This window comes from Myiozetetes cayanensis, unplaced genomic scaffold, assembly GCF_022539395.1.
Source record: "Myiozetetes cayanensis isolate MyiCay16 unplaced genomic scaffold, myiCay2020 scf2-11, whole genome shotgun sequence".
NCBI classification, from domain to species: domain Eukaryota; kingdom Metazoa; phylum Chordata; class Aves; order Passeriformes; family Tyrannidae; genus Myiozetetes; species Myiozetetes cayanensis.
In genome coordinates, this window is record NW_026087411.1 from 86,108,272 (window position 1) to 86,124,900 (window position 16,629).

General features: G+C 39.0%; 1 protein-coding gene and 1 long non-coding RNA gene across 9 annotated transcripts in view; one reads left to right on the forward strand and one right to left on the reverse strand.

Annotated features, from left to right (window-relative positions):
• The window catches only part of COL19A1 (collagen type XIX alpha 1 chain), a 183,022-nt gene extending 176,704 nt beyond the window's left edge, over nt 1-6,318 (reverse strand). For 5 of the 8 annotated variants that reach the window (XM_050314649.1, XM_050314648.1, XM_050314644.1 and 2 more), the window contains exons 1-2: nt 6,224-6,318; nt 4,017-4,146 (exon numbers count right to left, since the gene is read on the reverse strand). In XM_050314649.1, the coding sequence (XP_050170606.1) occupies nt 4,017-4,110 (94 nt within the window). In that variant the 5' untranslated portion in view covers nt 4,111-4,146; nt 6,224-6,318. The other 3 variants (XM_050314647.1, XM_050314645.1, XM_050314646.1) reach the window with 3 other exon arrangements.
• LOC126639631 (uncharacterized) lies at nt 5,598-9,617 on the forward strand. Its single transcript, XR_007628850.1, has 2 exons — nt 5,598-5,828; nt 8,524-9,617. It is a non-coding gene; the product is annotated as an uncharacterized LOC126639631 (long non-coding RNA).
• The last annotated feature ends 7,012 nt before the right edge of the window (nt 9,618-16,629 follow it).

The window sequence follows — 16,629 nt, forward strand, 5'->3', positions numbered from 1 at the left end:
ACAGTCACATCCAGAGGATAGTGGTCAACTGCTCAATGTCCAGATGGACATCAGTAACAAAGAGCGTCCCTCAGGGGTCTGTATTGGGACCAGTGTAGTTTAATGTTTTCATCAATGACATAGTGGATCAGTGCACCCTCATCAAGTTTGCAGATTACACCAAGCTGAGTGGGGCAGTTGACACAAGCGAAGGACAGGATGTCATCCAGAGAGACCTGGAGAAGCTCAACAAGGGGGCCCATGGCAATCTCACGAGGTTCAGCAAGGTCAAGTGCAAGGTGCTGCAGAATGGGTCAGGACAACGCCCAGTATCAAAACAGGGTGTGGGATGAAGTGATTGAGAGCAGTCATGACAGGCAGGCCTTGAGAATACTTGTGAATGAAAAGCTGAAGATGAGCTGACAGTGTGTGCTCACAGCCAAGAAAGCCAATCGTATTCTGGGCTGCATCAAAAGAAGCATGGCCAGCAGGTTGAGGAGGTGATTCTGCCCCTCAGCTTTCATGAGACGCCCACACCTGGAGAACTGCATTCAGTTCTGCGGCCCCAACATAGGAAGTACATGGACCTGCTGGAGCAGATGCAAAGGAAGGCCACAAAAATGATTGGAGGGCTGGAGCACCTCTCCTGTGAAGACAGGCCAAGAGAGTTGGGGTCATTCAGACTTGAGAAGAAAAGGCTTCAGAGTGACCTTACTGCAGCCTTTCAGCACTCAAATGGGGCCTGTAGAAAGATGGGGACAGGCTTTCTATCAGGGCCTGTAGTGACAGAACAAGGGGTAATAGTTTTAAACTAGAAGAGGTTAGATTCAAACTAGACTTTAAAATAAGGATGGTGAAACACTAGAACAGGTTGCCCAGAGAGGTGGTAGATGCCCCATCCCTGGAAACATTCAAGGTCAGGTTGGATGGGAATATCAGAAATATGAATATATGAGAGTTAATGTAGAGTCATTATCTTGATTTTGAGAAGTATCTAGCCATATTAAAAACATTAAAACCAAAAAGCTGAACCAATTTGCATACTTGAAACCGCTCACTGTATTTGGGCTAAAGTGCCTATCTAAAATTATGATCTAGAGCCTATACTTTTCACAACACATTCCATGTCAAAAGGCAATGGAAATTCACCAGGCCTGACAGTCCCAGGACTTTGCTTATACTGCATTTTTCATGGGTTAGTAAGTGACTTTAAAAACAGTAATTGTAAAAGAAAGCTGAAAAAGAAGCAATGATCTGGGAATGAGACAGAATATTAATATTCTTAATATAGAGCATTCTGGAATGATTAAATTAGAACTTCATGTGTCACTACAGAAAGAGCTCATATCCACTGTCAAGACCCAAATATTTCCAATATGTTGACAACATGAACAAAATATTCTTGAAGTCAGATCAAAAATAGGATTGTGGAAAACTCCTGGACCCTCTCCCTCAGAGTTACCATATTCTGTCACAAGAAGTGAGTGTTTCCTTCTGATGAACATTCAGCATAGCAAAGCTTCTGGATAGGCAAAAACTGAAAGAAATCCTTGCTGTGAATCTAACGGTTACTGGGACACTCAGAGCCTAAGGAGGACTGCTCTGAGAAAAATCCAGCATTCTCTGCCACACTGATCTTTTTTTCAATACCGGTAGTTATTTATTACAATATTGATCCAAAGAATAAGTATATTTGGCATGCCGGCTCAGAAAGCTCTCCTCTACATATGCACACAAGTTAATCCTTTCTCTAACATCCTTCTTTCCCTCATCACCCTCAAATTAACTCTAATTCACACTTTTTCATGAATTTCAAGACCATTCCTGTAGAATCAAGGTGATAAATTTCAGGATGTAAATACAATAATCCCAGATCCTCTCTAAATGTACTTTGCTGGAAAGGCTTTCATATCAGCACAGTGAGAAATAAATGCTATGCATATGTTCTTGAAGGAAGAAAACCAAAAATATTGTCTAGGCAGATACTGAAGGACAGATGCTGATCCAAATAGAATTGGTGAATAGGAGAGAACAAAGACCCAAGAAAGAATGATTTAAGAGTGACTTAATGCAAGATAAGAGGAAGAAAAAAAAAAAAGAGGTTAGCTATTCCTCTCTTCTTGAAGTGAACATATTTCCAGTTTGTAACAGATTCATCTGCATACAAATTATCAAACTGTAACAAGACTACTTTGCAACGCAGAATATTCATTTCAGCTGAACAGGGTAGATTAACAAAAGGTTTGCAGAAAGGTCTGTACCCGTTTTACTGCTGCTCCATTACTGGGTTCATTCTTTCTCAACTCCTGCTTCCTGGTCTACAAGTTGTATTTCTTTTTTGGACAGTAACCATACCTACAGACTCTAGAAGAGTCTCTTTCCCGTTATCAACTTCAGGCTTCACTCTGAGCCTACTCCTTGCTGTTGGCAGAGCTGCTCAAGCTGGCAGCTATCTACTTGTTATTCCTCACCATCTGCCTGTATCACCACAAACCGCAAAAGCATCTCTCAACTGCACACCATCAGCTATTCATAGGAGAAGTTCAATCTCTCTTCTTCTTCCTAGTGGTTCAATTGGACCCATATTTGATCCATTTGTGACAATCAGGTTAAGGAAAACTGCAACTTTGCTGCTGGCTGCCTAGTCACTAACTTCTAGCAGCGCGTAATACAGAGTTCAGATTCACTGTGTATTAGCAGTTCAGCGTATCTGGCACGTATTTCCAACATTTACTAAGACATATTTTCCTTAGGGAAAAAAAAGAATACACAAGAAAAGAGAAAATTCTTCCTGGTATTTTGTTTTAACATTTTTCAAGTTTCCATTTATTCATTTATATTGTTAGGGAACCTTCTGCATTCACACCATTTTAGCACTTTTAAAAACTTTCCTTCTGCAACCAACCAGCTAGCAATGATAGAGAATACAACCTATTTTGCTATTTGCAGACAGTTGAATAGAATGATTTTACAGCTATGATGTAGGTTTGTTCTCTCGCAGGGGTTAAGAATAATTCATCAGTAGAGCACTTAGTCTCACTGCTCTAAAAATATAAGGGAAAGAAATCTTTGACTTAAATTCAGACTCTTCACAATGCATTACTCTTACCTGAGAGCCCACACATTACACTTATTATTTATTCAATATTACTGCTTATAGTTTCCAGGAGTCGTAAAAGGATCATTATCCTAGTCACTGATTTTTTTAATTTCTTGGGTCTGAGTTTCAAATGTGCTATTGAGATTCAAAATTGTTGTGTACATATAGCTTCTATTATCTTTCATCAGATTTCTGGAAAAAACAGCATTAATAAAAATTAGGATTTTTTTAAAAAGTACTTAATTTAAATAACAATAAGCACGTTCTTCTTGCCAGTAAATTAAGAAAATTATACAAAGTTGAGGTATGTGTGCAGGCTGAGCAATTCCATAAAACTGACATTCCTCATTTGAGAAGCACACATGATGTGCCTTTAAGACAGAATTTACCACACCCTGGAGAGTTACTGTAGAATTTAAGTGAGAACACTAGATAACATATGGACAGAAAAAGAAGAAAAAGAATTACGAGAAAATTTGCAGAAGATTGGTAAAAGCTTCTAAGTGAAACAATATCATTATATTCCTTTTCCCCCTTAGGCACAAGGTTTTGTCTAAGTCTATATCTGTGAAACATTGTTCAGGTCAGTGTGATAACTGGTCTGCTCTAATAAAGCCACATGATTTTGTTCACAAAAGTTTTGCAAACTTCGATTTATAATCTTGGTTTGTATGGCACAGAAAAAAAAAAGGAGAAAACAAAAATTCCTGGGATCTACAACTGCCTCCAAGCACGATTCGTCCAAGCCCAGGAAGCAGAAGGGCTGTTTTGGAACTGCTTCCAACTTAGGACATTCTACAAAAAAAGATTTACGTTATCTTGCGTAATGTTATCTCCTCATAATGTTTATTTTCCATGTGTTGTTGTATCTGTTAGAAATTTTTCACTATTGAGATTTATGCCTTTGGTTTGTGAAGGGCAAGAAAAGTGGAAGTACCTGTCTGGTCACTCAGAGCCACAGAAGTAGAAACAGGAAGGAGGAGGAAGACTGCCATACAAAGCCAAACTATGCAGGATCTCATGTACTTCATCTCCCCCTGGACACATATGAACAATCAGCTACAAATCTGAAACAGAAAATAAGCATATTTAGAACAATCTCATTCTTTTCGCCTCACTCTATCAGAAAACTACAAACAAAAATTTCTTAACTGTGAAGAGGAAGTTGCTAGCAACATGCAAGTGTATCATTTATCTGCTTAAGGAGCTACAAAAAGAGTCTTATGTCAATTTAAAAATAAATGACAAATATACTCCTTTTTAGTTCTTTATCGAACTTCAAAGTTAACACCTTAGAAATACTAACTTGGAGATATTAGTTGTAAAGGCCCTGATTTTCCATTTAATTAGTAATTACTAATTTTATACTTCTCCCCAAATTATTCAATGTATTAGCTAAACTATTTGGCGTCACAACACTTCCAGTGACTTTGAAGACTACTACTGCTGGAGCAGTCTTCAAACTGAACGAAGACCAACATGCAGTTGTTTCAGTTTAAGCACAGCAGAAACCAAATTACGCTGTTTCTTTACACTGCAAAATACACAAGCAGCCTATATTTAATTTCCACTTAAAATCTCACAAATGCACAGTCTGGCTTCAAGAACATAGCTTTATTGTTCAGCTTTTTCTCTAAGTCAACTGCGATGCATAGATACACACAGATTTAATGACACACGAAAATTGGCATATATTATTCTAATCACATTTTCTGTAAGAAAAGCAAAACACATACCTAAGATGCAATTTCTATAATTATTTTCGCAGGGCACCTTATTCATCATCAGAGCTATTCTTCAGTCACATGCACTGACAGCAACTACACCATCATTAACTTTTTCAGCCTCCCCACCAGCAGCAAAGCCAATACATGTTCAAATAACATTATCATTTAATTTCCTGCACCTGCTTTGCAAGCAGGCATCGGGAATTCACTAGAGCCGCCGCTTCAGAGGATTCGTTTTTTGAAGGGCTCTAACAACCAGCATCGCCACCCCCTCGCTGCCGCCGCACCTCCGGGCTTGGGTCCTCTCCCGCCGGGGGCTCCGGGAGGCTCCGCTCCCTCACTCACTCAGCCGGCGCTCCGGAGCCCGCGGAGCGACCCAAGCCCTCGGCAGGTCAGATTTTAACTCGGCAGTGCCGGCGGCTTCATTTCCCTCGGATAGAGCCGGGTTTGCCGGAGGGAAGGTCCAACACTCCAGGCGGAAAGGCAAGCGGGCAGCTCGGGCGGCGGGGCTGGGCGAGGAGCCCGAGCAGCGCCCCCGCCCGCTGCCGGAGCCCGCTCTCGGCTCCGCGCCCCCGGCCCCGCTGCCGCCTCCCCCGCCGCGCCCGCCCCGTCTCCCCGGACCCTCCTGCGGCGCCGGGAGCGGCCGGCCCGGCCGAGCCGAGCGACGGGCAGCGCCCACCGACGCTTCCTATGCGGCCCGGGGCGGAGCGGGGCCAGGATCCCGGTCGGGCCGGCGGCGCCTGAGGGCGGGGGAGCCCCGGTGCCGCCGGGCGCTGCGGCGGGGCCGCGCCGGCACCTGCTCGGGGCCGCAGGTGAGGGGCCGGAGCGGGCCGGGGGCGGCAGCGCTGGTGCCAGCCCGGCGGGACGCGCCCCCCGGCATCGCCGGCTCTGCCCCGCAGCTGCTGCGCGGCGCGCTGGCCCCGCCGCGGAGGGCACTCGCTGCCGCAGCTCACTCACCGGCGTGTTCGACTAACTGCGCGCAGACCACCCGGTACGCGGGCTAATCACAAGGGCACGCGAAGGTAGGTTTATAAATGTAAATATATGCACAATCAGCATTGTGGCAATTCGCAACACTTTAATCAGTTTTGTAAATTACTGCTAATTTAATAGAGCTGTTTCTATTAGCATATCTTAGCATATCTGTAGTCATCCACTAACATATGCAATATATTTAAGCAGTCATGAGAAACATACTATAGCATAGGCTGATTGCAGTGCATTAAAAACTTATAGTGTACATCATGCTTATATAAGACATAGTTAATACTAGCAGTGATAAACTTAAATGGTTATTTTGGAAAACAAAAACCCATGAACAAAACCACCACAAAACAAGGCAGGAATAGTGTAGTATGTGTGTGTGTGCACATGTTATGATGTTTAGAGAATTGACTACAAATAATGACTTGCTTACCTTTAATGTTTATATTATTCTGTCCCCCGGAAGCACTGAAAACGCCTGTACAGAGCTGCTGTAGTGCTGAGGAGTTGCTGGAGTAAGTCTCCAAGGAGTGGTAGAGGGGGGATGCAGCTCTGTCCTTATTAGTCTCATACAGTGTGACCCTCCCACTCAGTGAGCAAGAATACTCTGCGGGAAAGGACAAACAGCCACCCAGACACAGATTCTACATAATCGTATGTGTATATCCCAAGACAGGTAACTATGTAAGAAATGGTTTTTTTTAATTCTTCCCACCGCCTCCCCAGAAAAACAGTGCACTACAGTTCCATAAATTAGACTGCCATGGGATGAATGCATGAATGAAATAGTATCTGGTTTCTAGTTGTAAAGAACCAATTACGTACATGAGCACACTGGAAGAAACTAGCTTTTAGTCTTTAAGTGTAAGCATACACCATTAATTTTATATACTTGATCATAAATTTAAAAATCAGCCACTTAAGAAAGCAAGAGAGTACACCTGTTTATGGCACTGATGCTGCAATGCTCAGCGAATTACTGACAAATTACTTTGCTTTTTAAAATCTATAATTTACAAACCTGAATGTTCTTGCACTTGTAATATCATCTCTCTGTGATGAAATGGTGAGACTGAGCGCTGCCACTGGCTCTTATCTGAATGTGCTAAACTGCACTTTTGTCAGGTTCTCCAAGTGTGCTTGTGGCAGTTTTCTGCATTGCATTTTAAAGATGTAAACCAGATAGAAGGACGGAGAGAAGTAGAATGACTAGAAATAGAAACACAGAAGACAGAGAGTAGGACTTTTAATTAAACATACCTCATTTATACATATCCAAGACATATTTTAGCTTTTTCCAGAAGAATCATTGTGACATGGGAAAAAAAATTGAAGATGGTCACATGAAAATTTATCAGCTTAACATGAATTTAGCCAACTGGTCTTCAGGTGAGAAAATTCATAGGATAAACTTTTTTCTACCCCCAGTCCCCATACCCCAAATCCTCCCACACACCCACCAGATTTTGGAAAGTGTTTCCTCATTTCAATTGAGATAGCTAGCCAGGATAACCAGCAAATCACATGGAAAGACATAGTTATCTTTCTGGTTTGAATTTCAAAACAGTTGTTGTTCTTCCCAACTTAGAATCACAAGAGAAAGATGAAATTGCAGCTTACATACACGTCTGCTGGGGTGTTTTATTCCGCAGCTTTGCCACAGACTTGTGGTGTAACTTTAGGCAAGTCACACTTCTTGCTTGCTCACTCTGTAAATCATAGAAAGTAAAGCTGTCTTACCTCGCAGAGTGAGGGGCAAGAGCCCAATCCCACAGCTGAAAAATCATCAGAGCACTTTCCTTCCCCTTCAGACTGTTCACTTGATAAAGGCTTCAGTGTTGAGCCCTAATTCTGTGTTTCAAGCAGAGTTGTGAGATACTCAGTTGAAAGACCCTTTGTAAAAGCTCTGCCCCTAGTGAAAGGCATAATCATTTCTGATTTGAAAGGAACTGCATTTCTCATTGCTCTTTCAAGCTACCAAATTCTAAACAAATTTTTTTTTTTTTACTTAATTTACATGTCCTAATTACCTGGATTCATCTGTGTTACATGAATATAAATGGTCTCATTAATTTCAATCACTGTAAATATTGAATTAGCTAAACATTTTATTTGCATAACAGCACATATAATGAGTTCATCCTTTAAAGAAATATTTCTGTCCCTCAAAATTTTAGTGTTGCTTGAAGGTCCAGACCCAAATAAGGTCTTCTTTTCCTACAAAGCAATAATGAAACATAATTCCTAAACCAAAGGTGTTGCTTCACTTGCCAAGATACTGGCACTACAAATAGAAAATGAAATACCTTATTTGGACCATGTCAACTTTAAAGAACACATCTGCATAAAAGTAGTAAGTAGAAGAATTAGTGCTACAACCTTCCCTGACTAAACCATACACTTCCTGTACTCTGGCCCAGATCTTCAACTAAACAGGAGTATTCCAGTTCACACAAATCAAAGCAATTACAGTGATTTATACTAGTTGAGGAGGTCAACATTAGGGACTTCACCATATGCATTTATGTTCACATTAATAAATAAAGTTTGAATGACTCGTGACATGAAACTTGGGAAAAACCTTACTCTTTAAAAACCCCTGTCATGACCCCCAAAAAATGGCTTCTCTCTGCCTCTCATAATATAATGAGTAAAGCCACAACTGGCAAAACATCTCTCGTTACCACAAACAGCTTAAAAATTCTAAACACCTGTACTCTTGTTCACCTGCAGTTACTGATGCACTCCAGAGAAAACATTGACTACAGATTGTCTTATTTCCTTTGTGTCTGGGAAGTACTGGAAAAACTGGTGAGAAGAGCTGAAGCACCTGAAGCAAATGGATGATACCCCCCGTTATCTTTGCGGTAACATGTTTTTCCAGCTATCTCAGAGTTTAGCTAAAGGACAGAGAAGACAGGATTGGAGCTGGATCCAGCCAAGAACCAAGGCAAATACGCCAAGAAGCAGGAAGGAGAGAAATTTAGGTTTGAAGCCATACTTACCACAGACATGCAGAGAACGTTCCATCTCATGCACCAAGGGGGAACTGCTCCACTGAACAACTTTTACTACAACTGCAGTTGCAGGAAGGATTCAGGGGAAAAAGGTGAGAGAATCTGTGGAAACGGTACTGACTTATTTTGTAGAAATTTTTTCTTTATTGCTAACACTCATTTTCAGTCTTTGTTTCTTTTTCGTCACGATTAGAACATCCAAACCAGCCAAGCAGCATATTCACTGTCTGTGCAGTGCTAACAGATTTGCCTCCATCTCGTTAGACCCACGTTTTAAACTTGTGTTGCTTACGACAACGCATATGCAGGAATGAAGCTGTAAACTTGGAAAAAACTCTGTAAGAGCAGCAGTATCTTACTTGAAAACAATTTTGTGAAAGCAGATTAATTTGAAGCGCCCCTTACCACGGTATTTCTCACTTAATGTGGAGCTTAGTATTTCTGTTCTGTTGTATAAGCCCTTATGTGGCATTGTTCCTTGCCAGATGATCCTTTCTGCCCTCTGCAAGATTTGTCGGTCACGACAACTGCATTCCACTGAAGCAATTAAAATATAAATGCTTTTAAATACACGAGACTGAACTATAGTGAACTTAGACAAAACAGGTGGAATCTTCCCAGCCCGGGGGAAGTTAATGGAAATTTTAACACTGATGTAAATGGAGCAAAAATGTCACTCAAATGAGGGCACTTTGGCAAAAATTACATCGAAAAGGAATTATTTATATGCATGTGCACATATACTAAGCACTCCTAAGCAGCAAAGCCAACAGAAAAGCTGGATGTCATTTCATTTCTTCTATAGAAGACTAGGAAAAAACCCCAACTGTTACTTCTTTTTCTGCATGCTTAGGAAGCACTCAGCATTTGAGTAAAGGGGCCAAAATTACTCAAAAAAATGCAGAGAGAATACTTATCACTATACTTTGGTGGTATTTGTTGTCTTGGCTCAAGTATTTTTTCCACTCTTTGGGACTTTACCATGTCTTAAAATAAGCAATTGCTAGTAAGTATAATGGTATGGCAACCAAAAAAAAAAAAGTTCTTCATCTTCAATTCCAATGCCACTGATAAACCCCATCTCAAAAAAAAAAAAAAAAAAAAAAAGTGGTATTGTATCATTTATAATATTTAGTTGCATCTGGTCCTAATACATTTCACATTTTTAATGAGTGACATTTTAATTCAAAATACATAAATTTCAAAGTAAATAAATCCACCTCTTGATATATTGCTTATATTTACCAGTTGCAAACATGCCAACAGCTGTTATCATATGCTTTGTAAAGTATTCATTACCATTCCAGAAAAATACATTTCTCGGCATATACTACTCTTTAAGTGTTCAAAAATTCAGTCAAGTTATTCAAACCTGAAATAGAGCTGGATTTGTAGAATTCTGTAAAGCATCAGTCCAGGCTTAGAGAAACAATGCTAAGATTAATAGTGTCAAAATGTGTATGTCCTTAATATATTAAAAGGCGTGCTTTACTTTGTCTTCCCATGAATAAATTCATATATAGAGAGAGCCGTATTCCAAACAGCTTGCCACAAGTTCTATTGCTTCATGAACCACATAAAGACATAGACAATAAAATCATTAAAAAATAACATTTACCACTGCTGTTCTTTCTTTTCCTGCTTTCACATGGAATCCATCCTAACTGTAACACAGGAAATATGTGCCTTTTGACGGCTTTCCAATTGTTCAAGAAAAAAAGTGGTCAAACAGCTGATTAGGGAAGAGAAAAGCTGAAAGGCAAAACAAGTCAAAGCACGACTTCTGGCTTGTTTTAGACTAAAGTATCCATATGTCTTTAAAAGTCATTACACATAATGAAAAGATCAAAGCCAGGTTTTAGGCAGCTTTGGTGGGAAGTAGAGGGGCTTGCCCAATATTTCTGTATGAATATGCTAAAATCCTACACAGCCTGAAAACATCTTTACATCAGTGCAGTATATTAATTTAAAACTTATATGATTCAAATATTAGGAAAAGGAAGGTGAAGAGCAAAGGAAAGGTATCATCAAAATTTAAGATCCTATAAAAAGACTAGGCTGTATGAGCCCTACAGGCTTTAATGGGCAACTCTATTTCAGATCAGAAGGCTGAATACTCTATGCGTGTTTTCTCTCTGTCTCCTACCGCTGTGTACTTTCTAGCCAGCTAATTTGTCCAAATGCTATTTACAAACAGAATACTAGAATGATAAATAACCCACTTTCAGGTCTAGTTATGAATAGTTTCAAATTTTCAGAAAGTAACTTCTATAAATTTGCCTGTGCAAGACTAACTGATACATATGACCATCATTTTTATCAGCATAGTAGCTACAATTATATTAAGACATCCAGAATTCTGAGTTTATGCAGAGCTCTTTACCATTATGCTATTTGCATGCTCAGTTTTAATACTGTCAAACAAGATAAAAGTGAAATAATAAAATGACAACTATTTTATTAATATTTATTGATGAATAAATAGGCACAATAATCTGGAAAGTCATAATAAAGTCCGTAGTTAATTGGTATCTCTGCATCCACATACTTTATTTGCCTCTCTTCTAGGAGTAAAAGTTCTCAGGATTTAACTATTATACTTTTAAGTAAGTAGTTTTACAGATTTATGTAAGCTTGGTGTCTGCCTAAAGTTATCTAGTTACGATCTCAGATGTAAAAGAACTATGAATTCAGTAGCATCTAAAAAGCTGCAGCTGGAAGTAAGACCGAAGTACATACAAAAAAAAAGGAAAAAAAAAACAACCTGGCTGCCACAGGCTCTCTAAACTAGTCTACTGACCTATACATATTGCAAATAAACATCCTATGTCACCTTGTGTATATATGTATTTTTGGGAGCTGAGGATTTGAGCACTAATAGAAAATGACAGTCAAAAGGATGAACCTATCAGACTGTATGTTTTTGCACAGCAATTCAAATAAATTTTGCTCTTTACTAGGAATGCAAAATCCAATACTAGCTCCTAGAAAGGCCACTCTTTAAATAAATGGAAGGGTCTTAAATGTAGCTAGGTAGTTGTATCAAGCCTAACATTTGCATCAGTCCCTAAATTGTTTATTTTTGGCATGTCAAATCTGGTTTGTACACAATGGAGAAATTTAATTTTGGAGCAAGGCCACATGATTTAGCATGAACATGCCATTTTGATGAAGCCTGGGGTTGCTAGGAACTGCTTTGGTTTCTTCCCTTTCCTGCTAAGTGTGATCCAGATATATCTTGTTGCTTATTTTAACGGAGTACTTAATCCTGCCAATTAGCCATTTACTAATTGTGTTGGAACCAATTATTAATGCTGGAACCAGCTATGTTCAAACCTCCATATGGTCCCCTTCTCCATCCACGTCGTGTTCTTCCTCACAGCAACATTGGGGTTGCCTGTCCTACTGCAATATTGTTCAGTTTCCCAGAACTTAGAATGGAGGTTATTTCTTTAAGGAACTGTTCATCGGTTACAGATACTTCACTGGTGTTTAGAGAACTTTAAAATTTACTTCAGCAGAGGGTTCGACTCCTAGAGAATAAAATTAGAAAAAAAAGGCTGAAGATGAATAAACTCAGCCTGTTGACGGGAGTTTAAAAAAAAAAAAAAAAAAAGAAGAAAAGACTATCCACAGAAGGCCTGTAAGTAGAAGTATACATAACTGAAAACAAGAGCTTGAACCAGGCACACATTTGTCTTTACATCCCCACAGAAGTATTTCTTGCCATCAGAACCTAGGTTTGAGTGCCAAATTAGACTAGCCTAGTTCCAAATGGCAAAGCTGGCAAGCCTTCTTCTGAGTCCTCTCTAGTACTGAGCTTTACTACGTAAATCAGTAGGAGGTCTGAGTGTATCCCATGGCTGCCTGTGGTACAGCAAAGCAAACTGCTGGAGAAATGTTCCCAGTGCACTGAGAATGAAGCTGTCTGCATCCAAGCACACTTCTGCAATTACAGCAAGACAAAGGACTACACATATTTACTTGAATGATTGTGTTTCTGTGGTGCAAAGACCACAAAGTTAATAAGCCCAAAGTAATTTAAGCACAAGTTTAAATCCAGCTTTAAGTATTCTCAATTAGTGTAGGCCAATCATGGAAGTGAGTTATGTTCCTACCGATAACATGTAAGCAAACAGCAAGTGGAGTGAAATCTGAATGCAAATCATGTAAGGCACCTGAGGTGTCTCAATTAAGGTTGTAATTTCCCTTGGGAAATACAGATTTGGAATTAACTGTTCTTTGCAAGTGTCTGTCTTGATTTCAGAGTGACAGTGTTCCTAACTTCAACCCGACAGTTAAGTTTCTGAACTGAATTCATGCTTGGTTAAAGGTTTTGTAGAATCTGTAAACATTTAACAAGCTTAAATAAACTTTAGGAACAGCATGGCTTTTAGACATCTTTAGATAAGATAGTCTTATATACTTAGAAATATTTATATTCTTTTTATGGATAAAAATTAACTACAAAAATGACCTACACTACTACAACACATTTTTATATTGATGTAAATTGTTCACAGAGTAAATTGGACTGAAACCAATAACCGGAGTCAAATTCTATGTACAGAGGACTTAAATGAATATTCCACAAGCTTTGCCTGTACGAGACATGATTAAATAATAATTTTCGGTTACATCTACATAAGGACCTTGAATTTACATTCAGAGCAGTTCTCCTCAACAGTTTCATTAACAGAACATATCTTGGCCTACAGTAAAGGTGTGCATATCCTTTTTAAATATCATCTAATTTTATTATCAGAGAAGGTAAAAATTTAGGTTGTATTTTCAGTGGAGAACTTCCACTCCTGTGATTTTATCAGGCTATTCAAGATAAATACTACAATTTCTAAAATACTGTTCAGGCTACTCAAGATAAATACTACAATTTCTCCACTTGTATTCTAGATGGTCTCAGGCAGTGCAGACAGGTCGTAACTGCTCAGGTCCCCACCCTATTATATTTTTTCTCTTGTCATAAATCAGTCCAGAAATCTTAAATACTTCTCAGTCTGTGCCATTGCCCTTATGTTGAGTTCAAATACACTGTCCCACCAAACTCCCCAGTCTTTTGCCTTACCTGCATTATGACAGCAGCCTCTAGATGGGACAGACAAGGCAAGGAAAACCAGACAAGGAAAAGGAGTGGGAGACAGGATGATATTTAGCCAATGGGAGGCCATTACTGCTCACTTAAGTGAGATAAAATATCTAAAAAATAAAACATCAAATTAATTTAGTGATTTGTTTCTATTCTATCTTCGAATTATTTTCCAGTATGACCATCAGGAGCTGAGGCAGTGAGACAAAAAGAAGGAAGCAGAAGTAAAATTTAGGATACTAGAGTATTGTTTGACATAGAGTAGCCCATGGGCTAGAATCCTTTTCTCTTTGTTAATTAAACACAAACTAATCTTGATGCAATCAGATTCACTTAATCTCTTTCAGTGTAGAATATTATGCAAGACAGTTCTTTTTTTAGATGTTTATCAATTTTGGGAGTCCTGTAAGTTTTTCTGTTTAACAATAAATCGAGACAACAATGAAATATTCTTATGTGGTTTATGCCACATGTGTCAGTGGGCATGGACAAAAGAAAGACTATATATCAGATTGAATTAAGGACTGGATCTGATGTAGCTAAGGGGTATGCTTTTGATGCCTAAGAAATACATAATCAAACCATAATTTCCCCATCTCTCCCCATATTTCAGTAGTATTTACCTTCTTTTCTCTGAAATTAAAATACGTATTAAAATGTCTTCATAATTTGAGAGCGTTGAGAATTGCCTTTGACAACGATTTACTGAAAACCTATCAGCATTAAGAACAAGAACACCACAAGCCAGGAAAAATTAAAATAAAAGGAATACCCTTCACTTTTAAAATAATACTATGCAAAAACTCCCTGAAAATAGCTTCATTTACTTAATTTCTGCTTAAAGGAACACTGAAAACAGGAAGATGTCACTATGGTTCACTTAAAAACTGAAATGTTTTTAAACATGTTAAAAAATCCTTATCTAGAAAAAATTTTCTTCATTTCTTTTCTTACTGTTTTTCCTGAGAAAAACTTTCTCCCGCAAGACTAATCCCAGTTTCATTAATGACGTTGCCTTCTGCTGTCAGATTTGCTTTCTTAGCACAAGGTCATTCTCTCCTCTTGTGGAGACCACTGCTATATAACTCCACCCCAGGATCCCACTGGATAATGGAAGAGAACTAGAAAGTTATTGCAAGTAGATCTAGGCCCTGGACAATAAGGTTTTTCCAGTGAGCATGGGAAGCGTTGGTAAGTTTTTTTTATTTAGAGTGAAATTTTGGCTTCACTAAGTCAGTGTATGCTTTGGTATAAACTTCAGCTGGGCCAGAATGTCACACCTGCTTTCTATGACCTCCCTTTTGTTGCTGTTGCTGTGAGCTAGGAGTATCAGAGATTTCAATCAAGCCACGATTTCACTCTAAACAGAAGGTATTACCAGTGCATCCTGTCATCCTCAGAGAGAGGGCAATGAAGAAATAAATATACCAGAAAGACATTTGTGGATCCTAGGCTGTGCTGCATTTAGTGGTAACAGTACAACCTGAACAACAAAGACAACAAAATTTTTTGACCCAGACACTAGGAAAAAAATTATATAGAAGCCAAGAATCCACTATTTTCTCATCTGGATTAGAACAGCCTCCATAATGGTATGCTGCAGTTAATACAGTTTTTTGGGGGATTTGTTTTTTTTTTGGTAATGTGTTTTTGTTTGTTCGTTCTTTGTTTAGTATGGTTGAGGTTCTTCCTTCTCTATTGCTTTCTCATCCCTTTCCAGACCTCATTGTGTGTAGATTCTTTATTTTCCTCTCCTGCTGGAATTAGTTGCTGGAATTCCTGATGTTGGATATCCAGACAGACCACTGATGTTCTTGTCAGCTAGCTATGGATTAAATTACATCTTTTTTTCAGTTATAACAGAAAGATAGCTAAATAACATGATAAGGAAAAAAAAAAAAAACACAACACCAAAAACAAATGAACAAGATGAATAGCTTGCTCTTTTTCTCCTTTATGTTTTGAATAAGGCTTTGCAACCCATCACTGTGTTTTCCAGGCCTTGATCTCTGCACCTGATTACATGTTGAAAAAGTTCTTGAAGCGGAGCTACATGTATGTTACTTTGGAATTTATCAAACTAAAATATTTATCATATCTAAAAATGGACTTTATTAAAGCTTTAACAAAGTAACTCTTTAAATAGAAGTAGCTCAGTCTACTAGGTGAAACAGTTTAAATAAAAAGGTTTGAACACATATCCACTCAACATCCACTGTATCTTTGCATCATAAGTCTTCCCATCCTGAAAATCTTGGAGCTTTCAGTTGCTACTTACATTTCAGAGCTCAAAAACTCTCAAAAAGAGCTCAAAAACTCTTCTCCTAACTGTCATCACTGAGACTTGGGCTAGGATCTTACCTTTACTGCAAGAGAAGCCTTCCTGTAACTTCCTTGGCTTCATGGCTCTTGCTTGGCTTTCTCTCTCTGTACCAGTCTGATACTGTTGACACTTCTCACACAACAGCCAGGGTTAGAAGGGACCTCTGGACATCATCGGGTCCAACCTTTCTGCTCAAACAGGGCCACTTAGAGTCCATTGCCCAGCACTGTGTCCAGAGAAGACATTTTCCATCTAGGCACACTACATTACTTGCAGAGAAGGTTACGATTTCCTTCATAATCTAGACCATAAAATGATATTCAGTCATTCCTGAAAAATTGCTAATTTCTAGGCAAGTTATACCTCTTCTTTTTGAAAAAAAATACATAATCTAG